At 40.2% G+C, this 27732-nt stretch overlaps 1 protein-coding gene across 2 annotated transcripts; it reads right to left on the bottom strand.

Annotated features, from left to right (window-relative positions):
* LOC139748235 (F-box/LRR-repeat protein 5-like) lies at nucleotides 1–27732 on the bottom strand. 2 transcript variants are annotated; one of them, XM_071661098.1, is made up of 7 exons: nucleotides 27593–27732; nucleotides 24810–25007; nucleotides 20182–20328; nucleotides 19316–19847; nucleotides 15571–15733; nucleotides 12709–12876; nucleotides 1–2165 (listed from the first exon to the last, which is right to left on the bottom strand). In XM_071661098.1, exons 1-7 carry the CDS (start codon nucleotides 27677–27679, stop codon nucleotides 1220–1222), a joined length of 2241 nt encoding a protein of 746 aa, XP_071517199.1. In that variant the 5' UTR covers nucleotides 27680–27732; the 3' UTR covers nucleotides 1–1219. The 2 variants fall into 2 exon arrangements, with proteins under 2 accessions (XP_071517199.1, XP_071517200.1); XM_071661099.1 differs by lacking the exon at nucleotides 27593–27732 and adding an exon at nucleotides 27353–27482 and having other exon boundaries at nucleotides 1084–2165.

Raw genomic sequence — 27732 nt, 5'->3', positions numbered from 1 at the left:
TGGGGTCTGCTGACTCAAATGGAAATATATATATATTGTAAAGAGATAAAAAGTTACATGGTCTTCTAGGTCATAATAACAAGTAAAATAAAAACCATATGTCTTCTCTTCCAGTTAGGTCAATCAAGTCTAAATATCATACATATAAATGAGGTACTCAAATTTCAATGAAATCTATTATTATACAGATATCAAATGCATACATATGACTGCCACTTCACAAACATCATGATAAAATAAACATATGGGATGCGTTAATAACAGTTTGGATGGAATCATTTTTCAATATAATTCATTCTGGGCTTTCAACATTCTAGTACATACAAAAACACTGATGTTACTTCATTCTGTCAGCTATCACTTATCTAAAGAGCCCTGTCTAAGGAAATCAATAACATGAAAATCTTTCATTACAGCAGAATCTGTACTAAGAATGTATAAAAGTATATAAATGTATGGTGGTCTTCATTTGGTATGATGCCATACTTCCTCGTAAGAATGAGCTCCTGATATGGCATCTTCATTTCAGTGTTCAGTGCTGTATGTCACTACACAGTGACAAGGGTTTCATTTTCAACACAATGGTTGCATCGACCAATTCAGAATATATCACAGTAGTGATACATTAACAGTTTTGTGTATGTTCTAGCTTAGTGACCAGAGTTACAAATATGAGGCCTTGGATACTGTGCCCAAGTCTACATAGTAATAATATTTAGTGATTAGAAGGGCCAAGTCTGAGTGATCAACAGAGAGTATACCAAAACAGATTGATATACATTACTCGTGAGACTTTGATACAAAGCCAGACTGTGCACATCAAAGCTGTGAGATGTAATATTTATCTCAAGCCTTACATACAATGTATTTTCATGAGGACGAAAAAAAGGAATGGGTGGGGTTACTAATTTGGAGCCCTGGATATAGTAACAAATTCTGTACAACACAGCAAGCTGGGAAGATTTACTGATCTGGGGCCTTGAGTATCGTCCCTAACTCTGTATATCACAGCATAGCCGGGAGGTTTACTAACCTGGGGGCTAAAATAAAGTGCCAACTTCTGCAAATACCAAGGCAAGAATCTAAATTTCTATTTGATTCAGGTTTCATGACCTAAGTTTTTGAATTGTAAAAACAAATTATTTTTCACAAAATCCATAAGTTTCCAGGGCAAAGAAGTATAGAAAATAAAATCTAGCAGGATGACACATACTGAAATCTATCTACCACTACGGCAACACACCTTAATTGGATTACATAAATTAGCACAACCATTTGCCAATGTGGGGTAGGGGCCATCCTCAATGTTGTCACAATACCAGAGATTCTCAGGTTGTAAAGTTGGACAGGCGTTAGTAAAAATTTCCAATCCTTCACCTGTCAATTGATAGCATCCACTTACATCACAATTTCTCAAATTATCAAGAATTCCAACAGATGCCATAGCAAGGAGACCTTCATCTGTAATTTGCCAACATCCAGAGAGATTGAGGCTGATGAGTTGTAGATGGTGTGAACAATTACCCAACATCTGTTTTCCATTTAGAGTAGGCTTGGCCAAAGGATAAGCTGATTTCCTACATGGAATATTTCCAGGTACAATATCCCAAGACACAGAATTTTTAGGACGACAACAGATCTCCTCAATATCCGTCTCACTTCCAAAAGATGGGAAACTAGGTACTACTGTTCTCTGTACGGTAAAAGGATACATATTGTTTTGTTCTGGACTAGGATGCTTAAAAATCTTTGCTTTGGCTCTACTGACATTACTCTGCTTCTTTACAATCTGACATGGATATTCTATGGAATAATGAGAAAACTCTTTGTGACATTTACCATTCTTCCATGGGAGGTTGGTCAGTTGCAGACTCGAAACACCTGCACACCAACAATTGCAGTAGCCACTATACTGGAAAGTTTCTCTCTCGCCTGAATTTGTCCATGACTCATCTTTAGTGTAACCATTGTTATAATCATGTGCATCCTCTGGAACCTCAAAATACTGGTTTAAATATCTAGAGGAACACTCTGATGTACCAGCTGCAGGGCATTGAGAACACTGAGCACACTGTGCCAAGTATTCCAAGGCAACATCATCAATCATTTCACATCCTTGCAGATCTAAATATCTAAGTTTCTGCAAGCTGCCATTCAGCCACAAACTGAAAAAAAAAATCTAAGATCAAAACTAATGAAAAACTTGCAACAATTCTTCTACATTATACTTCTTACTTTATCAAACTAACTGGAATAATAAATCATAAGTACTCCTTTGCTACTTTATCCAATTTTTTCTAAAGCTATACAAACTATTCTAAACCTTAGTGGTTAAAAGACATTTCATTTCATAAACAAGTCATTTATGTAAATGCAACAATGCGTGCATGCTACTGACACATGAGGGATTTGGTGCCAGATTGATAAATCAACTAATAATCTGATGTCGAAACTAAAGTTCCAAAATGTCTACCATACTTCCCTAATGATAAGGAATGATTATTCATCGATAAGTACAAGTGAGAACCCTAAAAAATAGTATTTCTTTATCTTACAACCATGCATATGGAAAAGTTCTCAAGAGGGTGGTACACTACCAGAATGACAAGTAGCAACCATGGCCAACCATGTGCTCAGCCAATCTGCATCCACCGGGCCTGGGGTGTGTGTGGAGGGAAGCGGTGATACCTGTGTATTTTTGTGGGATTAAGGTGCATTAAGAGTATGAGGTGAGCTCTTTTGAAAGTGACAAAGTGTGGCAAGGGCATGGTCATGCACATACATAATTCATGGCCCCTGACTTGAGGCAGGAAAGTATTGCTAAATCAAAAGGAAAACAGGGTAAAGATTGTGTGTGTGTTGACCAAGTGTGTCGTGTGAAAATGCAAGGTGTAAGTGCGTATGTATGGTACATTCTGGTGAAATGAAAGTAAAGGAAGCATTTGACAGTTTCTTAGACCTTGATAAGTTCAATATGCAAAATTCTTACATTAGCAACCTTGTTAAGTCAGTCAATGTCACAAAGTCTAAGGTGATGGACAGGCCCTCTAGAAAACTGAATACACTTACATACTCATTGTCTTATGGGAACACTGTTTACAAGATGTGCAGTAAAGGATTTTTTAGCATATAAGGGATCACTGAACATAAGTGTGCACCCAGTATTGGATGATTTGACAGTAATGGAAACTATCCATGGGTACCACAGGGGGTGCCAGAGTGTCAGAAAGATCAGCAACAAGAAGAAAGAGATTGTGAAGGTGCAAATGTTGAGCCTTGCAGCAGTGTCTAGCCATTACAGTACAGCAATGACCCATAACTGGAAGTACCTGTCATCCAGCTTAACTATTAAAGTCTGTATGTATTTTGATCAGCTACAAGAGCATCATGTAGGTGAAATGCCCACGTTGAATAAATACTACCATGAAGTTTTCGTTTTGGACTTCAAAATCAGTTTCTACCCCCAATGGCTGACACCTGTAATATTTGTGACAAAATCAAACATCTATTGAGTGACTAAATAGCGTCAGGTACCATGACCAGATCATTACAGCTATCAAGTCTCAAAAGAGATGCGTGAGCCACAGGCTAAGGTGCCTCACACCTGGCTCCATGAGACTACTGCTGACCAAGACAACACCTTAGTTGTAATTGTAACTGACTTTCATAAAGCACTCCCACCTCCAGTGATACTCTTAGGAGTTCAGTGTTACTGGATGAAGTTATGGACGTACAGCTTTGGTGTCCATAATGTTAGGACCAAGTGTGCCACACTGTACCATGCTACGGGGGTGCCATGGGTGTCGAAAAGGTCAGCAACAAGAGTGGGATCGTGAAGGTGCACATCTGTAGCCATGCAGCAGTGTCTAGCCATTACAGTATGGCAATGAGCAGTAACTGGAAGTACCTGTCATCCAGCTGAGCCATTAAGAGTCTGTATGTATTTTGACTGGCTCAAAGAGCATCATGTTGGTGAAATGCCAGTGTTGAATAACTACTATCACGAAGTTTTCGTTTTGGACTTCAAAATAAATTTCTCCCCCAACAGCTGGTGTCCACAATGTTAGACCAAGTATTCAACAATGTACCAGGCCATAACCAATGAGACCACAAATGAATTCACACCCCTAAAGATCTCAGCAATAATAGCAGGAACCAGAATAATAACTTGAACATGCTCCTCAGATGCCTCTGCTTCTATCACACAGGTTACTTAACTAGGACTGACCATGTATTCATGGTCAGAGGTCACTCTTACTTCCCTTGTGACAGTAACTTTGGTCACACTGAAAAATACCTGAGACAACAAAATAGGTCATTAAGATACAGTGCCAAGTGCATGGAAACTGGTGTCAGCTTTAAAGATGTTAAGATGTTTGCATACTCAGCTGACTATAAGGAAGACTATGGCATCATAAGCACATACAACCAGACTGACCTCTACCAAATCAAGATGGAGAAGGGGTATGGGTGCACATACATCCCCTCCATTTTCATTTTTCTTAAGACTCCAGTAACTGACAAAAGTCAACATCAAGGGAAGGCCTTAACTAAAATATAGGGAGAATTATGAAAGGGAAAATGAATAGATTGAGGAAAAGCATTTATAAATTTTGGAAGACGTGAAAAACCTGTCTTTTAAAATATGCCAGGTCACAGCTATTGGGAAAGACATGAAAAGATGGAGAGTTCCAAAGCTTTGAGGTGCAGGGAAAGAAACAGTTATCAAAATGACCCACCCTTGAGTTGCCATCAACTACACAGTATTCATGTGACACAGCAGCTTGCCAAGTATTGAGTAGTCTAGCTACTGGTGAGGGCAGACAAGCAACCAGCTCTAGGGAGCAAAAACCAAAGTAATACCTAAAGAAGAGGGGAAAGTGAAACAATATTGCAGCACAAGGCAAGAGGGTCAAGTTTGGCAGTTAGCCTAGGACAATTTATGAGATGGACCACATATGACTCGGCTCTGCCACGTAAGGACGCAGAGCTAGAACCACCACAGACGTGAGAGCAGTACTCCATACAAGTATGAATCAGTCCTTTGTATAAATGGAGCAACTATTCACACACCCCCTAAATACCTCAAACCTGTTGAGCTCTCTGCTGAAAAGTGTTGGGATATGTGAGACCTCATTGAATAGATTCATGTTGCACATGTAGTTACTTTGAAGGGATCCTGGAAGGCCAGGATGACCTAGCTGCCATCAGAGAGGATGTAGACCCTGATGACAAATTGCTACAGTTATAGTCTCCACCCCAGCCTGCCACATAGATCTCAACAATTCAAAAGAGCTATTGAGTCTTCACAAAATCATTATATTTATCTATTTATTTATTATACTTTGTCGCTGTCTCCCGCATTATTGAGGTAGCACAAGGAAACAGACAAAAGAATGGCCCAACCCACTCACACACACATGTATATACCTACACGTCCACACATGCACATATACATAACTATACATCTCAACGTATACATATATATACACACACAGACATATACATATAAACACATGTATACATGTATCTGCCCTTATTCATTCCCATCGCCACCCCGCCACAAATGAAATGACAACTCCCTACCCCCGCATGTGCACAAGGTAGCGCTAGGAAAAGACAACAAAGGCCACATTCGTTCACACACAGTCTCTAGCTGTCATGTATAATGCACCTAAACCATAGCTCCCTTTCCACTTCCAGGCCCCACAAAACTTTCCATAGTTTACCCCAGATGCTTCACATGCCCTGGTTCAATCCATTGACAGCACATCGACCCCGGTATACCACATCATTCCAATTCACTCTATCCCTTGCATGCCTTTCACCCTCCTGCATGTTCAGGCCCCAATCATTCAAGATCTTTTCCACTCCATCTTTCCACCTCCAATTTGGTCTCCCACTTCTCCTCATTCCCTCCACCTCTGACACATATATCCTCTTTGTCAATCCTTCCTCACTCATTCCCTCAATGTGACCAAACCATTTCAAAACATCCTCTTCTGCTCTCTCAACCACAATCTTTTTATTACCACATATCTATCTTACCCTTACATTACTTACTCAAGCAAACCACCTCACACCACATATTGCCCTCAAAAATCTCATTTCCAGCACATCCACTGTCCTCCGCACAACTCCATCTATAGCCCACGCCTTATAACCATATAACATTGTTGGAACCACAATTCCTTCAAACATACCCATTTTTACTTTCCAAGATAATGTTCTTGACTTCTACACATTTTTCAATGCTCCCAAAACTTTCGCCCCCTCCCTCACCCTATGATTCACTTCCACTTCCACGGTTCCATCCGCTGCCAAATCCACTCCCACATATCTAAAACACTTCACTTCCTCCAGTTTTTCTCCATTCAAACTTACCTCCCAATTGACTTGTCCCTCAACCCTACTGTACCTAATAACCTTACTCTTATTTACATTTACTCTCAGCTTTCTTCTTTCACATACTTTATCAAACTCAGTCACCAGCTTCTGCAGTTTCTCACATGAATCACCTGTATCATCAGTGAACAACAACTGACTCACTTCCCAAGCTCTCTCATCCACAACAGACTGCATACTTGCCCCTCTTTCCAAAACTCTTGCATTCACCTCCCTAACACCCCATCCATAAACAAATTAAACAACCATGGACACATCACTCACCCAAGCCACAAACCAACATTCACTGAGAACCAATCACTTTCCTCTCTTCCTACACATACACATGCCTTACAACCTCAATAAAAACTTTTCACTGCTTCTAACAACTTGCCTCCCACACCATACATTCTTAATACCTTCCACAGAGCATCTCTATCGACTCTGTCATATGCCTTCTCCAGATCCATAAATGCTACATACAAATCCATTTGCTATTCTAAGTATTTCTCACATACATTCTTCAAAGCAAACACCTGATCCACACATCCTCTACCACTTCTGAAACCACACTGCTCTTCCCCAATCTGATGCTCTGTACATGCCTTCACCCTCTCAATCAATACCCTCCCATACAATTTCCCAGGAATACTCAACAAAATTTTACCTCTGTAATTTGAGCACTCACTTTTATCCCCTTTGCCTTTGTACAATGGCACTATGCAAGCATTCCGCCAATCCTCAGGCACCTCACCATGAGTCATATATACATTAAATAACCTTACCAACCAGTCAACAATACAGTCACCCCCTTTTTTAATAAATTCTACTACAATACCATCCAAACCCACTGCCTTCCCAGCTTTCATCTTCCGCAAAGCTTTTACTACCTCTTCTCTGTTTACGAAATCATTTTCCCTAACCCTCTCACTTTGCACACACCTCGACCAAAACACCCTATATCTGCCACTCTATCATCAAACACATTCAACAAACCTTCAAAATACTCATTCCATCTTCTCACATCACCACTACTTGTTATCACCTCCCATTAGCCCCCTTCGCTGATGTTCCCATTTGTTCTCTTGTCTTACACATCTTATTTACCTCCTTCCAAAACATCTTTTTATTCTACCTAAAATTCAATGATACTCTCTCACACCAACTCTCATTTGCCCTCTTTTTCACCTCTTGCACCTTTCTCTTGACCTCCTGCCTCTTTCTTTTATACATCTCCCAGTCATTTGCATTATTTCCCTGCAAAAATCATCCAAATGCCTCTCTCTTCTCTTTCACTAATAATCTTACCTCTTCATCCTACCTCTCACTACCCTTTCTAATCTGCCCACCTTCCACGCTTCTCATGCCACAAGCATCTTTTGCACAAGCCATCACTGCTTCCCTAAACACATCCCATTCCTTCCCCACTCCCCTTATGTCCTTTGTTCTCACCTTTTCCCATTCTGTCCTCAGTCTCTCCTGGTACTTCTTCACACAAGTCTCCTTCCCAAGCTCACTTACTCTCACCAATCTCTTCACCCCAACATTCTCTCTTCTTTTCTGAAAACCTCTACAAATCTTCACCTTCGCCTCTATAAGATAATGATCAGACATCCCTCCAGTTGCACTTCTCAGCACATTAACATCCAAAAGTCTCTCTTTCGCTCACCTATCAATTAACACGTAATCCAATAACGCTCTCTGGCCATCTCTCCTACTTACATATGTATACTTATGTATATCTCTCTTTTTATACCAGGTATTCCCAATCACCAGTCCTTTTTCAGCACATAACTCTACAAGCTCTTCACCATTTCCACTTACAACACTGAACACCCCATGTCTACCAATTATTCCCTCAACTGCCACATTACCCACCTTTGCATTCAAATCACCCATCACTATAACCCAGCCTCATGCATCAAAACTACTAACACACTCACTCTGCTGCTCCCAAAACACTTGCCTCTCATGATCTTTCTTCTCATGCCCAGGTGCATATGCACAAATAATCACCCACCTATCTCCATCCACTTTCAGTTTTACCCATATCAATCTAGAGTTTACTTTCTTACAATCTATCACATACTCCCACCACTCCTATTTCACGAGTAGTGCTACTCCTTCCCTTGCTCTTGTCCTCTCACTAACCCCTGATTTTACTTCAAGACGTTCCCAAACCACTCTTCCTCTTTACCCTTGAGCTTCATTTCACTCAGAGCCAAAACATCCAGGTTCCTCTCCTCAAACATACTACCTATCTCTCCTTTTTTTCTCATCTTGGTTACATCCACACACATTTAGACACCCCAATCTGAGCCTTCGAGGAGGATGAGCACTCCCCGCGTGACTCCTTCTTCTTGTGACTCCTTCTTCTGCTTCCCCTTTTAGAAAGTTAAAATACAAGGAGGGGAGGGTTTCTAGTCCCCCACTCCTGTCCCTTTTAGTCTCCCTCTACAACACGTGAGGAATGCGTGGGAAGTATTCTTTCTTCCCTATCCCCATGGATAAAAATCATGTATGACATTAAAACTGTAATTACTGATAACATCAAATTCATTATGTCATGAAGTTGTGATTGAATTTTCAATATCTAAGTTTTTCCAATTAAGAAAAAAATTATTTACCAAAAAGGACTAAAAACCCTACAAATTGAGACCTAAAACAGGAAAATCCTAAGGGGTTTAGTTGCTGGTGGTTGGATGACTACAACCTAAGCTTCATGAAAAATCTTATAATATGACAATCAAATATGGAATCTGAAATTTTGAAAAATTTTTTCTTTTGATTTCAGCAGTTCAATATAATCCCCTATGATTATCATTATTATACTTAATCACCGTCTCCAGCGTTAGCGAGGTAGCGCAAGGACACAGACGAAAGAATGGCCTAACCCACCCACATACACATGTATATACATAAACGCCCACACATACACATTTTTATTATTACTATTTTGCTTTGTCGCTGTCTCCCGCGTTAGCGAGGTAGCGCAAGGAAACAGACGAAAGAATGGCCCAACCTACCCACATACACATGTATATACATACATGTCCACACGCTTATATACATACCTATACATCTCAATGTATACATATATATACACACACAGACATATACATATATACACATGTACATAATTCATAGTCTGCCTTTATTCATTCCCATCGCCACCCCGCCACACATGGAATAAAAACCCCCTTCCCCCTCATGTGTGCGAGGTAGCGCTAGGAAAAAACAACAAAGGCCACATTCGTTCACACCCAGTCCCTAGCTGTCATGTACTAATGCACCGAAACCACAGCTCCCTTTCCACATCCAGGCCCCACAGACCTTTCCATGGTTTACCCCAGACGCTTCACATGCCCTGCTTCAATTCATTGACAGCACGTCGACCCCGGTATACCACATCGTTCCAATTCACTCTATTCCTTGCACGCCTTTCACCCTCCTGCATGTTTAGGCCCCAATCACTCAAAATCTTTTTCACTACATCTTTCCACTTCCAATTTGGTCTCCCACTTCTCCTCGTTCCCTCCACCTCTGACACATATATCCTCTTGGTCAATCTTTCCTCACTCATTCTCTCCATGTGACCAAACCATTTCAAAACACCCTCTTCTGCTCTCTCAACCACACTCTTTACCATACATCTCTCTTACCCTATTATTACTTACTCGATCAAACCACCTCACACCACATATTGTCCTCAAACATCTCATTTCCAGTACACATACCTACTTATAGATTTCAACGTAAGCATACACAGATATATACATATATACACATGTATATATGTATACATTCATACTTGCTGCCTTCATCCATTCCTGTCACCACCCTGCCACACATGAAATAGCAACCCCCCCCCCGCATGTGCATGAGGTATCACTAGGAAAAGACAAAAAAGGCCACATTCATTCACATTACGTCTCCAGCTGTCATGTGTAATGCATCGAAACCACAGCTCCCTTTCTGCATCCAGGCCCCACAAAACTTTCCATGGTTTACCCCAGATGCTTCATATGCCCTGGTTCAATCAATTGACAGCACATCAACCCCGGTATACCACATCGTTCCAATTTACTCTCTTCCTTGCACATCTTTCACCCTCCTGTATATTCAGGCCCCAATCACTCAAATTCTTTTTCACTCCATCCTTCCACCTCCAATTTGATCTCCCGCTTCTCCTCTTTCCCTCCACCTCTGACACATATATCGTCTTTGTCAATCTTTCCTCACTCATTCTCTCCATGTACCCAAACCATTTTAACACACCCTCTTCTGCTCTCTCAATCACACTCATTTTATTACCACACATCTCTCTTACCCTATCATTACTTACTCGATCAAACCACCTCACACCACATATTGTCCTCAAACATTTAATTTCCAACACATCCACCCTCATCCGCACAACCCTATCTATAGCCCATGCCTCACAACCATGTAGCATTGTGGGAACCACTATTCCTTCAAACATACTCATTTTAGCTCTCCAAGACAACGTTCTCGCCTTCCACACATTCTTCAATGCTCCCAGAATCTTCATCCCCTCCCCCACCCTATGACTCACTTCCACTTCCATGGTTCCAACTGTTGCTGAATCCACTCCCAGATATCTAAAACACTTTACTTCCTCCAGTTTTCTCCATTCATACTTACCTCCCAATTAACTTGTCCCTCCTACTGAACCTAATAACCTTGCTCTTATTTACATTTACTTTCAGCTTTCTTCTTTCACACACTTTTCCAAACTCAGTCACCAACTTCTGCAGTTTCTCACCTGAATCAGCCACCAGTGCTCTATCATCAGTGAACAACGGACTCATTCCCCAAGCCCTCTCATCCACAACAGACTGCATACTTGCCCCTCTCTCCAAAACTCTTGCATTTAGCTCCCTAACAACCTTATTCATAAACAAATTAAACAACCATGGAGACCATGCACCCCTGATGCAAACCGACATACACTGGGAACCAATCACTTTCCTCTCTTCCTCCTACACATGCCATACATCCTTGGTAAAAACTTTTCACTGCTTCTAGCAACGTACCTCCCACACTATATGCTTTTAATACCTTCCACAAAGCATCTCTATCTACTCTATCATATGCCTTCTCCAGATCCATAAATGTATCATACAAATCCATCTGTTTTTCTAAGTATTTCTCACATACATTCTTCAGAGCAAACACCTGATCCACACATTCTCTACCACTTCTGAAACCACACTGCTCTTCCCCAATCTGATGCTCTATACATACTTTTACCCTGTCAATCAATACCCTCCCATAAAATTTCCCAGGAATACTCAACAAACTTATACCTCCGTAATCTGAACACTCACCTTTATCCCCTTTGCCTTTGTACAATGGCACTATGTATGCATTCTGCCAATCCTCAGGCACTTCACCATGAACCATACATACAATGAATATCCTTACTAACCAAGCAACAACACAGTCACCCCCTTTTTAAATAAATTCCACTGCAATACCATCCATACCTGTTCCTTAAACTGGAGTTACGGAACTCATGAGTCCAATGTAGATAAGAATTCCTTAAATACGAAATGATGAAAGTATCAACTGCAGCACAGTTATTTATCTATCCATCTATATCCCTGATAACCATTCCCTTTGGGAACTCCCTCATGGGGGTGGCCATGGCAAAAGACTCTCCATAACTGAATTCCAGTGCTGCTTCTAAGCCTTTAGTGCCTCACCCTTAACATGCCACTGGCAGAGGATAACTCTAGCTGTTTTCAGAAGATTTTACTCAATGTTCCTACCAACTATTTCTACCTAATGTATCTTTTTAAGGTTCCTGCCCAATGTTCCAACCTACTAATACTATCTAATGCTCCAAGACAATGTTCGTATCCACTACTTCTACCAAATGTTCCCATCTACTACTTATAACTAATGCCTTTACCTAATGCTATTGTCTAATGTTCCTCCCGACAACTTCTATTTGCTGTTCCTACCATTCTGCCAAAAGGCAGGACTAGAGAACAGTACTCAACACAGGAAAATCTATAGACATAAGAAGAATGAGTTGTGTGAGTTAAGTGCTGTCAAGTGTTATGTGTGACAAGGACAGTTCATATGTTTGTGGACAGAATGCCAACAGTCCATGAGTGGGTGAGCCAGAAAGTAAAGACAGCTGCTTAGGTTAAAGGAGCATAACTTAGCAACCACTGAAATATTGGCTCAATATGCTGCTGTCACTAACCCTCCTAGCTAATCATAAAAAGATTGGCAGTTTATTTCTGGGAGAGCATCTGAGTGTTAGGATGAAAGGAAATGATATACAATTACCCCTTGAAGGAATAGCAATCAATTTGCGTGTGAGCAGCAGACAGACTTGTGAGGTTGGGACACAGCAGAAGTGCTTGATGTAACAGGCGAGAGCTGATCCCACGGCCAGCATCCACTACAATGGTACTCACTCCTTGTCCCACACGAGGTAACACCCAGTTCACAAGACTGAAAATTGTTTTTTGTTATTTGGCTTAAAATGATGAGCTACATGATTAATCTATACATGTAATTCAAACAACATGCAAAATGATAAAATATGGTACCTGGAGGAGGAAAAAGGGAGATAATCCTACAGCATGATGTTTCTGTCATGGCAATTTTTGATCCCAGTTTCAAGATGGAGTATCAATGTTATCTGAAGTGATAATATAAGTCAGCTCTTCTCTTCTCAAAGGATGTCAAGGGAGTACAGGAAGAGAAGCAAACTGGTTGGGAAAATATTCTTACTATCGAGCTGAACATAAAAAAATTGGTATATTCAAAAAAAAATATATAACATACAAAGTCAGATACATCAATTAGTTAAATGAGAAAAATGATTTGACCTATAATGCTTCATGGCCGAATACTAAGAAAAATCTTATACATTCCCTTGCTAGTTCCAATGCCATGGTCAGTAAACTTATTCGGTCTCTACAAGCATTAAATGGAACTAGCCTCCCCATATTCTGGTGACAATTCTCTTCATAAAATTGAAGATACAAAATTAGATATTCAGCAAATGCTGGTAAAAGTATTTGTCATGGTCATCTAGCTATCAATGCTCTTAACTGGCCGATTCTAAATGGTGCTATGGTGTCACTACATTGGTGATCTAATTCTTTTTGGCTAGAACATTTTCAGCCATTAATTTGCCAGAGGCAGTCATCAGTTTGAAGGACAAGGCTAAGCTTGTGTTGGCTATCATCTCCCTATTCTGGCATCAGCCATTTCTGGCTGGTCAGACAGAATTATTTAACAATGGTAACATGCATTTAATGCTGGCAAGCAATGACATCACGTTTATTTATTTATTTATTTATTTTGCTTTGTCGCTGTCTCCCGCGTTTGCGAGGTAGCGCAATGAAACAGACGAAAGAAATGGCCCAACCCACCCCCATACACAATGTATATACATACACGTCCACACACGCAAATATACATACCTGTACATCTCAATGTACACATATATATACACACAGACACATACATATATACCCATGCACACAATTCACAGTCTGCCTTTATTCATTCCCATCGCCACCTCGCCACACATGGAATACCATCCCCCTCCCCCCCTCATGTGTGCGAGGTAGCACTAGGAAAAGACAACAAAGGCCCCATTCATTCACACTCAGTCTCTAGCTGTCATGCAATAATGCCCGAAACCACAGCTCCCTTTCCACATCCAGGCACCACACAACTTTCCATGGTTTACCCCAGACGCTTCACATGCCCTGATTCAATCCACTGACAGCACGTCAACCCCGGTATACCACATCGATCCAATTCACTCTATTCCTTGCCCGCCTTTCACCCTCCTGCATGTTCAGGCCCCGATCACACAAAATCTTTTTCACTCCATCTTTCCACCTCCAATTTGGTCTCCCACTTCTCGTTCCCTCCACCTCTGACACATATATCCTCTTGGTCAATCTTTCCTCACTCATTCTCTCCATGTGCCCAAACCATTTCAAAACACCCTCTTCTGCTCTCTCAACCACGCTCTTTTTATTTCCACACATCTCTCTTACCCTTACATTACTTACTCGATCAAACCACCTCACACCACACATTGTCCTCAGACATCTCATTTCCAGCACATCCACCCTCCTGCACACAACTCTATCCATAGCCCATGCCTCGCAACCATACAACATTGTTGGAACCACTATTCCTTCAAACATAGCCATTTTTGCTTTCCGAGATAATGTTCTCGACTTCCACACATTCTTCAAGGCTCACAGGATTTTTGACCCCTTCCCCACCCTATGATTCACTTCCGCTTCCATGGTTCCATCCGCTGCCAGATCCACTCCCAGATATCTAAAACACTTTACTTCCTCCAGTTTTTCTCCATTCAAACTTACCTCCCAATTGACTTGACCCTCAACCCTACTGTACCTAATAACCTTGCTCTTATTCACATTTACTCTTAACTTTCTTCTTTCACACACTTTACCAAACTCAGTCGCCAGCTTCTGCAGTTTCTCACATGAATCAGCCACCAGCGCTGTATCATCAGCGAACAACAACTGACTCACTTCCCAAGCTCTCTCATCCACATTATATTACTAATTACTGCTTGATGTAATGGTGTCAATCAATCAACCTATGTTTCAAGGCAAATACCCTTAAAATAATTCAACAGTAACTGGCTTTATGACAACCTTATATATAGGATATCAGCTCATCCCCTATCTAAACAGAATTCTATAGTTACACCAAGCAATTTGACCCAAGCTCTGTCTCATTAAAGTCTGGAAAATTTCAGGTGTCTCTTACAAGGATCTAGTAGCTTTCCCTGTACATCTCAGATCCTTGATTCCACCCACAAACCTGGTTCTAAAACATAAATTTCCTAAAAAAAAAAGAGCCACATACACTATTCACCTATTTCCAGTGACTACATGAACGCAGATTTTTAGATGCACAACTATGATATTTGATCTTCCTTGACTTTTTCAATTGCGGTCATTCCTGGACCTCTACACATCACCAAACACTGAATAAATCCTAAAACATACTGAATAATGCAAGTAATTTAAATGAGATCAATGAAAACTCAAGATTTAAAGACAGATAAACAAAAATCAATTAACCTCTAAACAAAACACATTAAGGACCATTCATTGAAAACTGAGAGAGATTAAAACTTACCTTTCAAAAATGAAATACTCCCTCCTGGCTTCAGCATCATTCTCCTCCTCTGCTTCATCTATATCAGCATCCTCATCCCATTTGCTGAAGCTCTGAGACTGCCTGGCAAGAGCTGCATCCTCTAAAGCATGACAAAGTCCTACATCCTGGGCCTTCCAAATGCCTGGAAATAATTTCATAAAAAGTATGCTTGTACGAATAATAAGGTATGCTTTTATCAGTCTATTAAGTTCCTCAATGACACTAATTCAAAGTTTCTCTTCGTGTACACAATTCTCCAGAAATTTAAAGAGATTACTGTATCTTATGCTTTAATTTGGTTACTACATAAACATACCACTATGCCCTAGGTTCTACTTTCAACTGCTATGTAAAAGGGAAAATATGATTTTACAAGTGGCACTTACATAAATTCAAGTGCTGTTTCTCATTGTAATCCTTCCATCTTCAAATACTCACCAATAAGCTTTAAGCAAACACTGATTACTGTTCTTAACCATACCAATGGATTAATTCCACCACAGATTCTTTTGCCCAGTACCAGCATTCTACAGTAAGATCCATTTCTGGCATACAAAAAGACTTAGAGTTAAAACTGTATTCATCAATTTTCAATTCTATTTCTTTTCTGGCATACAAAAAGACTAGAGTTAAAACTGTACTCTATTCATCAATTTTCAATTCTATTTCTATGTTACTGAGAGGAGGAAAAAGAGCACAAAACTATCAGTTCATTCAAACAAGTCTGCAACGTGTTTTAAAAGTCTTAAAAAGAGGGTCTTCCTCACCAAAATAAAAGCTTCTTCATTTTTCTCTTTTGATGTTATGTTGATTAGTCAAGTGATACTAATATCTCTGACATAATACTTAACATCCCTGCACTGTACGTAGCCAAAATCATCCCCATGGTATCTACATTTTCGATACCTTTACCCGAAACAAAATATCTGTTGACCTCTTTTGCAGTTTATTTTCCTAAGTACCTTCAAACATATTTTTTTTTTTTTTTTGCTTTGTCGCTGTCTCCCGCGTTTGCGAGGTAGCGCAAGGAAACAGACAAAAGAAATGGCACAACCCACCCCCATACACATGTATATACATACGTCCACACACGCAAATATACATACCTACACAGCTTTCCATGGCCCACCCCAGACGCTTCACATGCCTTGATTCAATCCACTGACAGCACATCAACCCCGGTATACCACATCGCTCCAATTCACTCTATTCCTTGCCCTCCTTTCACCCTCCTGCATGTTCAGGCCCCGATCACACAAAATCTTTTTCACTCCATCTTTCCACCTCCAATTTGGTCTCCCTCTTCTCCTCGTTCCCTCCACCTCCGACACATATATCCTCTTGGTCAATCTTTCCTCACTCATTCTCTCCATGTGCCCAAACCATTTCAAAACACCCTCTTCTGCTCTCTCAACCACGCTCTTTTTATTTCCACACATCTCTCTTACCCTTACATTACTTACTCGATCAAACCACCTCACACCACACATTGTCCTCAAACATCTCATTTCCAGCACATCCATCCTCCTGCGCACAACTCTATCCATAGCCCATGCCTCGCAACCATACAACATTGTTGGAACCACTATTCCTTCAAACATACCCATTTTTGCTTTCCGAGATAATGTTCTCGACTTCCACACATTCTTCAAGGCTCACAGAATTTTCGCCCCCTCCCCCACCCTATGATCCACTTCCGCTTCCATGGTTCCATCTGCTGCCCGATCCACTCCCAGATATCTAAAACACTTCACTTCCTCCAGTTTTTCTCCATTCAAACTCACCTCCCAATTGACTTGACCCTCAACCCTACTGTACCTAATAACCTTGCTCTTATTCACATTTACTCTTAACTTTCTTCTTTCACACACTTTACCAAACTCAGTCACCAGCTTCTGCAGTTTCTCACATGAATCAGCCACCAGCGCTGTATCATCAGCGAACAACAACTGACTCACTTCCCAAGCTCTCTCATCCCCAACAGACTTCATACTTGCCCCTCTTTCCAAAACTCTTGCATTCACCTCCCTAACAACCCCATGCATAAACAAATTAAACAACCATGGAGACATCACACACCCCTGCCGCAAACCTACATTCACTGAGAACCAATCACTTTCCTCTCTTCCTACACGTACACATGCCTTACATCCTCGATAAAAACTTTTCACTGCTTCTAACAACTTGCCTCCCAAACCTTCAAACATACTATCACTTATCTTAAATCTCTTATACGTATTTGGGATGGGGATGGGATAGTGAAGCAAACCACTTTTCTACCTACTTCACCCTAAAGTCCCACTATTAGAAGAGCTGCGTCTACTTATAGCTCTGGCAGCTTCCATCAGTCACACTATAAAAACACCTGCCACAAAGAGAGGGAAACCAAAATGGAGAAGACAGGACACTAAAATTTGGGAAAAATCATGAGGGATGGTTTGTTGAGCATAACTGGCGAGTTGTATGGGAGAATGGTGTTTAAGAGAATCAGACTGGGAAGAACACTGTGGTTTCAGTAGTGATAGAGGATGCATGGATCAGGTGTTTGCTTTAAAGAATGTAAGTGAGGAATACTTGGATAAACAGAAGGATCTGTATTCATGGATCTGGATAGAGATACCTCATGGAAGGTATTACAAATATATGGTGTGGGAGGGAAGTGACAAGAAGCACTGAGAAGTTTTTATTAAGGCTGGAAGGCACGTGCATGAGTAGAAAGCGAGGATAGTGATTGGTTCCACAAAGAAAGTTGATTTGTGGCAGGGTAGATGATGGTGTTGATGTCATCATGGCTGTTTAATTTGTTTATGGATGGGGAAATTTGGGAGGTAAAAGCATGGGTACTTCTGACACACATATATCCTCTTTCTCAACCTTTCCCAACTCATTCTCTTCATATGTTCAAACCATTTTAACACATCCTCTTCTGCTCTCAACCACATTCTTTTTATTACCAGAAGTCTCTCTTTCCCTTTATCATTTACTTGATTAAACTGCTTCTAGCAGCATTGAGAAGATTTTATCACTGGTGTAGGCTTGTGCACAAGCAAGAAGAAAGGAAAGTGAAAGTTCCAAGTGAAGGTTGGGCTGCAGCAAGGGTGCGTGATGTCACCATATTTGTTCAATATGTTTATGGATGGGGTGGTGAGGGGGGTAAATAGGAAAGGCTTGGAGAGATGGGTGAGTATGCAGTCTGTAGAGGATAAGAGGGCCTAGGATGCAAGTCAGTTGTTTGCTAATGACACAGCACTGGTGGCATGTTCAAGTAAGAAATTACAGAAGTTGGTGACTGAGAGAGAATGTGAATAAAAGAAAGGTTATTAGATTAAGCAGAGTTGAGGAACAGGTTAGTTGGGGGTATGAGTTTGAGTGAAAAAAAACCTAAAAATATACAGCAGCATACATTCCTCTATACTGGCATCCTTGGCCCCAACCTTGAAAGCTAGACAACATCCAGGTTACCCAAATGTCTGACACAAATCACCTAAAAACAATCTAAAATTCTTTACATTGTGTCCTAGAACTTGTGGAATGGCCATCTCTTAGTTGAGAAAGGTTATTTCAATACAAAATTTCTAATGTGGCAGAAAAAAAAGTCCAGTACACACAGAAGATAAGCCTGACACAGGAAACCTCTCACATTTCTTACATTACAACCGTAGATCTAGTGTTATAAGTTAGGCTGTGCTATCAGTTCAAGCAACATCAATTATATAGTACTTACCTCTAGCCCACTGGACTGGGTATACAGCATTCCATAGTGAAGGGGAAAATACAGCACTATTCCATGAAGTGCACACCTGAGCACACCTACCAAGATCTGGTGGTGTAAGGTGCTGGAAAATTTCCACTAGAATCTCAGTAGGTAGGCCTGGTGCTGGAATACCCATAAAAGTATGTGAAGATAATGCTGATTTCTCTAAAAATGTCATATCATATGTAGATGGTTCAGGATAAACACTGTGAGACTGATGCACTGTAGATTCATGAATGAGTCCATCATGACTACCAATCCAAGATTCCTCTTCATTAACAACCTCTGAATGTATGTCGTATTTCTTGTTATGAAAAGGCTCTGCAAGAGAGCACAGATCCCAATCTAGGTCCCGCAAGTCCTTCACTATGCCACTGGTTTCTGGCTCTTCTTCATGTGCCTTCTCAAAGCACTGACGTTCTTTAACCAGTTCATGTTCTTTCAACACCACCTCCTTTAAGATTTTCAATTCATCATAGTCAAAATACTCCACTAGCAAGGGCTGTTGGAAAAAGACATACAATAAAATAATTAAATGAAATACTCTGAGGTAATAGGCAAATCTATATAAAACAATTTGGATACCTGACATAAGTTAATTTTTGTCAAGAAGGAACCTAAAAGCAGAATGGCTGGCAACCTGATGTTATGTAGTGGTGTCTATGCCGCAAGATGTGTTAAAAATTGTGAAGAATCTTTATGAAGGGTAAATATAGTTCTGATGAGGATTCTTGCAAACTTTTCTAAGCACAGATCTTGCCCTGTCATGTGAAATCCAGCACTTAACCTAAATATTTGTTCAAAAGCTAGGATTCTGAATAAAAGCTGGCAATTACCTGGAACACTTGTTCTTCCTCTTCCATGTGTGGTAAGAAGTTCTGGACAAATTCTTCAAATGCCTCCTGAAGTTTCAACCCAAAACTGATACGTTCGCCAATGCTTCTGTCCCTTACCTGAGAGCCTGTACGTACAAGTTGAACTATCTGAAAAATACATAATAAACATTGGCATCACATATATGAAAAAGAGGGAATGCATGTATATATACAAAAAGTACATGTCATCATGAATCTAATTACTGAAAAAAAATTGATTTTGAAGTACAAAAAAACATAAGGCAGTCCTATATGTATATGAGAAAGCAAATACTCTCACTACAACACCATTAGCCTCACATGATCTTGACTTTGCTTGCAAAACGCATCTGAATTCTCTATAATTTGCTTATTTTCTTAGTTTTACTGGTGAGCACACATCACAAAAATATTCAATTTCGTTTTTCCTCTACCTGATCGCAGTTTCCCCACGTTAATTCCAGGAACAAACAAAGAAAGGCTGCATTTACTGCTTATTTAAATCTCATGGTAAAAACTGTTATAGTCGATGAGAATGTTGACTTCAATTTTGTTGAAATTAAACAAACTACATAAGATAATAATATTAGGACGAGTTTATAATAAACCAGGACAGACACCAGAGGTAGAAGAAAGGTTTTACAATCAGGCAGCAGAAATTTGTAATGAACAAAATTCTATCAAAAGATTTTAAGATAAGTGTATCTAAATGGGAGAATTCCTTTCCAGTAGCTCTAGGCATGGATTTTACCTACATTTGCTTGATAGTGCCCTAATTCCATTTGTCAAGAAACTGATTATATCAGTCTATGTCAACTTTAGTTCTAACAATATATGAGGATCTCATAAATAAAGTTGAAGCTGGAGAAAGGTTTGGTACAAGTGATCATCATCAATTTACTTTAGAGGTTGCTTTCAATACTGCATGTAATGTTGGTCAACATGACAGTGGCAAAAAATGCCCCATTTTAAAATAGGCACACCTAGGGATGATATAGTCAATGAAAATATCATGAATGTAGCTTACAAAAAATCTTCAAAGCAGCAAAGGCAGCACATTGTTGACAGCTGCCCAGGGTGATACCATCCAGACTGAAGAGTGTTAAAGTGGTACCCAGAACCATCTTATACTCTCCATGTCAGGATTGCTGGTCTTACTTTCTGTCTCATCAAAATGGGACTACTGGGTTAGTCCTACCATTTTCCTCTTACATCTAATCAAACCTTTTTTCACATAATTATTCTTGCCAATTCCTGTCCTTTCAAACATTCATATATATCATCATGACAGAGTCCATCAAATCAATGACCCCTAGTCTCCAGCATCATGGGGTACTAAGAATCTCTGGGTTTCTGCCTGACTCTACTGCTAATGAGAGGGAGGGCTCTGGTATCAGTAGTATATGCCACTCCCGTGACATTTCCCTCTCTGTGAGACCCTCCTATTTTTCTATCCACTATACCAACATTCGTGGTCTCTAGTAACCTCTCCTCAATTGAACACCATCTGTCTAATACCTCTCCTAATATATCATTTCTCTCTGAGACACAGTTGTCTAATCATGTTCTCACTAGTCCCTTTTTCATATCTAAATATAACCTCCACTCTAATTCGAGTTCAAAGGTGGTGTTTGTGCTTATTCCACCAAAGACGCACTTGTTGCATGCCTCAAGGATCTTGAATCTTCAAACTTTGATGTTATGTGGCTCAAGGTCCATCTTCCTATTACCACACTTTGCCTCTGTTTCAGCTATTGCTCTCCTAATCCAACAAATTTCATATCCTTCTTTGACTATCTAAACTCCTGCCATGAGGCTATGACATCCTCTCACCCACAAGCCGAGATCCTCTACTTTGGGATTATAATGTTCACCAAAGGGAATGGTTGAATTCTTCCCATATGGATATTGGAGGGATTGAAGCTCTCACTTTCTCCATTCTCAATGATTTTGAGCAAATTATCTCCCACCCTAACTATTTACCTGACCACTCCTAATATTCTGGATCTGTTTCTCAACTTCAGTCCATCCCACTGTAAATACACAATCTCACCCCAAATGGTTTATTTGATCAAACTCATAAATGTACCTATCCTAACAGCACCTCCCACTCCAGCAACCCCTTCTAAACGTAAATGCTGGCAGCTGAACAAAGCTGACGGGAATAGCTTATATAACTTTTTTCTAACTTGCCTTGGGTAAATTACTGTCTCTTATATGGTGATGCTTCTGTCTCCATCAAATGCATAGCAAATGTCATTCTTGTGGGAATGGAAGCATTTATCCTATCTTCCTCCTAGACCACTTCTTCATCCAATCCATGGCTCAACCATTCCTGTTCTGAGGCCATTCAGACAAGGGATCATGTATATCAGGCTTCGAAAAACTCTCCTTCATCTGGCTCCCATTCAGCTTTTATCACTGCCCATAATCACTGCAAGCATGTTATCCATGACGTGAAGCATTCCTTTACTAAAAAGGAGTGCTATAACCTCTCCTTGTTATCCAGATAGGTCTTTAGCTAAAGGCATCTCTAACAATTTCTTTCGCTCTAACTTTCCTTCACTTTGCCGTTCTGACAGTGCGATAGCTGTCTCTCCCATTGAAAAAGCAACTCTCTTTGGTTCCCATTTCTCCTTTAATTCCACCATGGATGACTCTAACATTCCTTCATCCACTGATGCTCCTCTTATTAATCCTATGCATCTTCCAATAATCTCTTTTAAGACTGTTTGAAATGTGCTTCTTTCTCCAGACACAAGCATCCATCCCTGTGTACTGAAAGAGTGTGCCTCTAAACTTGCACCTGTGCTTGCTCTTCTGTTCCGTTTTGTTTAAAAACCAAAACTTTTCCTTCTCCTTGGAAACACGCAGTGATACATCCCATCCCTAAGAAGGATGACTGTTCTGACCCCTCTAACTATCGTCCTATTGCTTTAACTTTTACCATTCCCAAGTCTTTGAATCCATCCTCAACTCCCATATCCTTAAATACCTCGAAAATCAGTCTTCTCTCTGATCACCAATATGGCTTGCGTAAGGTGAGATCCTCTGATAATATCCATTCCTACCTTACTAATGTCTGGTCATCATCCCTGAAGGATTTTGGGGTTATGTGTAATTGCCCTTGATATATCTTAAAGCTTCTGACAGGGTGTTGCACTGGGGTCTCATCTCTAAGCTCCACTCTTTTGGCTTCCCTCAATCACTTTGCTCTTTCATAGCTAGCTTCCTCCTGGCTGAGCTATCTTCTCCATCAACAGCAGTCTCCCTCAAGGTTCTGTCCTATCCCCTAAACATTTTCTCCTTTCTTCAATAATTTTCTCTCCTCCATAAATAATCTAATGCACTCATATACTGATGACTCAACACTGCATCCATCCATTCTTCTCTCACTTGATCTGCATCTCATCTAGGCACAGCTTCCTCAATAAACTCCAACTTGAACAGGGTATCTCAGTGGGGTAGACAAAATCTTGTAAAGTTTAATGCCTCCAAGATGCAATTTCTACCCATCACTCTACTGAAAACTCCTCAAAATTTTTGCCTATCTTTTAATGGTTCTGTAATTCCACCTCCAGACTCTATGAAAATACTTGTTATTACTGAAACATCTACTCTTTCTTGGAAACCCCACATTACAGGAATAGCAAAGTCTGCCTCTGAGAAACTGGGTGTCCTGTTTAGATGTCAAAACTTCTCTTCGGAACAGTTGCTCTGCTTATACATGGGACTGGTTCATCCTTGCAAGGAGTACTGCTCTCACACTTGAGGTGGTTCCAGCTTTGCATCCTTACTTGACAGAGTCAAGTTGAAAGCGGTCCAACTTATAAACAGTCATTGAGTAGCTTCCAAACTTGACCCTCTTGCCCTATGCCGCAATGCTGATTCATTCTCCTTCTATAGGTATTATTTTGGATTTTGCTCCCAAGAGCTGGCTGCTTGTGTGCCCCCACTACTAGGTAGACCATGCAATACTCAGCAAGCTGCTATGTTGCATGATTATCATGTGGCCATCGGCAAATCAAGAGTGGGCCATTTTGATACCTGCTTCTTTCCCTACAAGTCAAAAGCTCTGGAACTCTCTACCTTCTCATGCCTTTTCCAATACCTATGACCTGGCACATTTCAAAAGACAGGTCTTTCACATCCTCAAAAATTTGTAAATACTTACCTCGTCTTTTCTTTTTCTGCTCCATAATTCTCTTTATTTCAAGTAAGGCCTGGCCTTGACATGGACTTTTGTCCATGACTGGAGCCTTCAACATGGATGCAGCAAATTTTGAAATGAGTCACTCACTTTGTCCTCACCTAATTGTTTAAGACCAAACTGTGCCATTTATATAATATTTCTAAGGGTTAAAAGTAAACAGTTTAACTTCAGAATCACTTAACGTGGGGACACTTATATTACAATGCATATTCTATGTATATACAATCCAAGTGCAAGCAAGAAAAAATAGAAACATTTACTACATATAGTGTTTTCAACACCCAAAATGCATCAGTACATTCACAACCATCTCTGAACTCATTCAACCATCATACATATGAAAATATCTAAGATACATATAGACACAAAATAAGGTGTCAAAACAATGATTACTTACATCTGACAGCCTGTTGTCATTATGGCAATCACAAACAGCTGTATTGAGGATTTGCCGCTGCTTCAGCCTGTTTTTGAGCTCATCCATTATAAATATATTCTCAATGGACTCGTGAGACTTGAACTCATATAATGTTGTGTCCAGATCTTGGAGGAGTGAGAGAACCTCTGGTCCATCCCTAAAGTCCACGCATTGCATCTACATGGGAATCAGAGAATTAAAAGCTATTATAAATCTTACTAAGCTGAATGTGGAAAAAGTATGCACAGCTTTTACATCTACAGATGAACAAGGTTTTGTACTTGTGTACAGCATACCTTGCCACCAAAGTAGTATGTGGATGACATTTTGTAGTACCTCTTCATAAAAATGTCAGAGATGTTGGGTGCTGCAAAGTATACATGATATATATTACGAGCAAGGGGACTTTCAAAAACCTGATGATAGTAAAGGGGTATGAATTTTCAATTTGTATTTTCAACGATGTTATTAGAGCTTTCTAATCACTTAGCTATTATGAGTGAGGCAAAGGAACTATTAGATGAAAAATCTTAGGAAAGACCAAATGCATGGGGCAGAGTCTTAAACACATACATAACGTGTTACAGGTGGTCTTCTTACACCAACACCTTTATTCATACTATCATAAACTCTCCTTGTAAACTCTTTGTCTTGCATTCATTCCACATGCCCAAAACACCTCAAAGAAATATGTTTCATCCACTGTACCATTCACAACTCCTTCCCTTTGCATTTCCTGCCATACATAATCCTTGTACACCCTCTCATTTCCTTCTTCAATCCATCTAGTCATGCCAAGGATTTGTGTCTAGTGCAATAAAAAAACTCCCACTGTTCACCTCATGACCTTGAGACTCCCAACACTGAAACGATATGGCCCAAAATTTTGCTGTGCCCTGTTACCTTGCTTTTATGCTTCATATATTCCCCTCCCCCAGTTCATCCAACTAAGTACAATTCCACAGCTATTTGATTTCCTGCCATGAAGCTTTACTTTCTTCACATCCACAAGTTAAATTCCTCTTGGCAGGGGATTTCACTGTGTACAACAGAAATTGGTTAGGATCTACCTTGGATGATCCCAGTGGAGCCCGGGCCCTTTCCTTTTCCCTTCTTATTGAGTCTTGGAAAAAAAAAAGTTCTCAACTATCATGGCAACTCATCCAACATGCTTGACCTCTTTTTTACTTCAGAACCCCTCCCTGTAAACACGTATTAAGTCTTTCCCTTATGGGTCCTCCAACCACAATCTGATATCAGTCATGGCACTTCTCATTGGGTATGCCCAGTCACTCATCTGCTATTTTCCCCCTCCCTCCTCCCTGAAATACCAACTTTGGTTCTTTGATAGAAGCCAGTATTTATCCCTGATTGGCTTTTTCAATGACTTTCTCACAGAAGTTTCACTTTGCTGGCCAGGATGCCTCATGTTGTGATGGACATACACATTATCTTGGCTGAGATAAGGTTCTAAACCCCTTCTACTAGCTCTTTCTCCTTTGAATCATGGTTTGGTTGCTCTTACTCTGATGCCTGTTACATCAATGACAGAGTGTTTCTGGCTATGAAACTCTTCCCTTCCCCTGAATGCCACTCCATTTTCATTTCTGCTGAAGATCATTGCAAAATTGTTCTTTGTAAAGTCAAACACACCTAAATAAAAAGATATGCTAATCTGTCTGTTACTGACAAGGCCTTCAGGTCCTTCTTCAAAAGCATCTTGAATAACTTTTGTAAGTAAACTTTTCCTCATCTCATCCAACATAATAAATCTACAGCTCTCTCCAACTGATAAAACTGCTCTTTTTGAAAACTTATCTTTACCTAATGCAGCTTTGGATGATTCTCTATTTATTCCTACATCGTGGCTTTCTCCCATAGAGCCTACGCCATCTATGTTTTCCCCGCACAGGATCTTTCAAATCCTTTCCAAACTCCAAGTGTACAAGGTAAAGGCCCAGATGGCACACTTCCATGAGTCCTAGGGGACTGTGGCTCTAATCCTTATACACCTATTTCATTTGTCTAAAACACAGGCTTTTTCTTCTTGGAAGAATACCTTATAGCAGCCAATCATTAAGTTAGGAGACTGCTTGCACACTTCCAACTATTGCCCTATTACGCTCACTTCTTCTGTCTCTATAGTCTTGGAACTCTCCATAACGCTTAACTTCTTTAACCCCTAGAATACCATCCGTTTCTTTCTGATCACCAATATCGATTTTAAATGGCCAATGGTATCAATATGATACCATATGACCCCATAATGTCAATATATGAAGAGAAAAAATAAACCATTTCGTATTCAAATACAAAAAATAATAACCACCTCACAGTACATTTCTTTGATGTTTTTATAATGTTCCTAGACTGGAATTTTACCTTATTTTCTTTCATTTCCACTAATTAGATCAATATTACTGACTATACAGTTGTACACTATCATATAGGGAAATGACAATATCACCCTATTATCACAATTTTCCTATTGTGTTCCACCGTGTTCAGAATATCACACTAACCTATATAGGAACAAATTTATAGAATCCTGGCACCATGGCTTGATGTACTGGGGTCTATGAGGCAGTTGTTATGTGACCTTAACATAAACATGAACTTATCACAGCTGAAACTTCTAAACGTTTAACTTCCTCGGAATGTAGAGGAAGTGCGTCATCCCCCTCCTGCCTCTCGTCACACAGCCCTGACATGGTTTATGCACAAAAGAAACTGCCTCTCTGCCATCTGAATGACTCTCTCACCTTCTGAGTATATATATCCACCAATTCCTTCATGCGGGAATGGGGACCTGTGAAGACGTCAATTTCGTCTGGGTACCTGGGCGCCATCTTTGTTTACGATAGGAGAGCAACCAAGTGCCTAAACCTTTATTTCATCATAC

This window comes from Panulirus ornatus, chromosome 73 (assembly GCF_036320965.1).
Source record: "Panulirus ornatus isolate Po-2019 chromosome 73, ASM3632096v1, whole genome shotgun sequence".
NCBI lineage: Eukaryota > Metazoa > Arthropoda > Malacostraca > Decapoda > Palinuridae > Panulirus > Panulirus ornatus.
This window is presented reverse-complemented; position numbering and strand designations above follow the sequence as displayed.

Bases quoted from the DNA above. Each gene is read 5' to 3' on its own strand.
- LOC139748235 (XM_071661098.1), bottom strand. From the start codon at position 27,679: ATGGCGCCCAGGTACCCAGACGAAATTGACGTCTTCACAGGTCCCCAT. The intron at 19,848-20,181 runs GTAATTGCCAGC...TTTTTCCAACAG, and splicing joins AGGAAGAACAAGTGTTCCAG to CCCTTGCTAGTGGAGTATTT. The intron at 15,734-19,315 runs GTAAGTACTATA...AATTATTTCCAG, and splicing joins CCCAGTCCAGTGGGCTAGAG to GCATTTGGAAGGCCCAGGAT.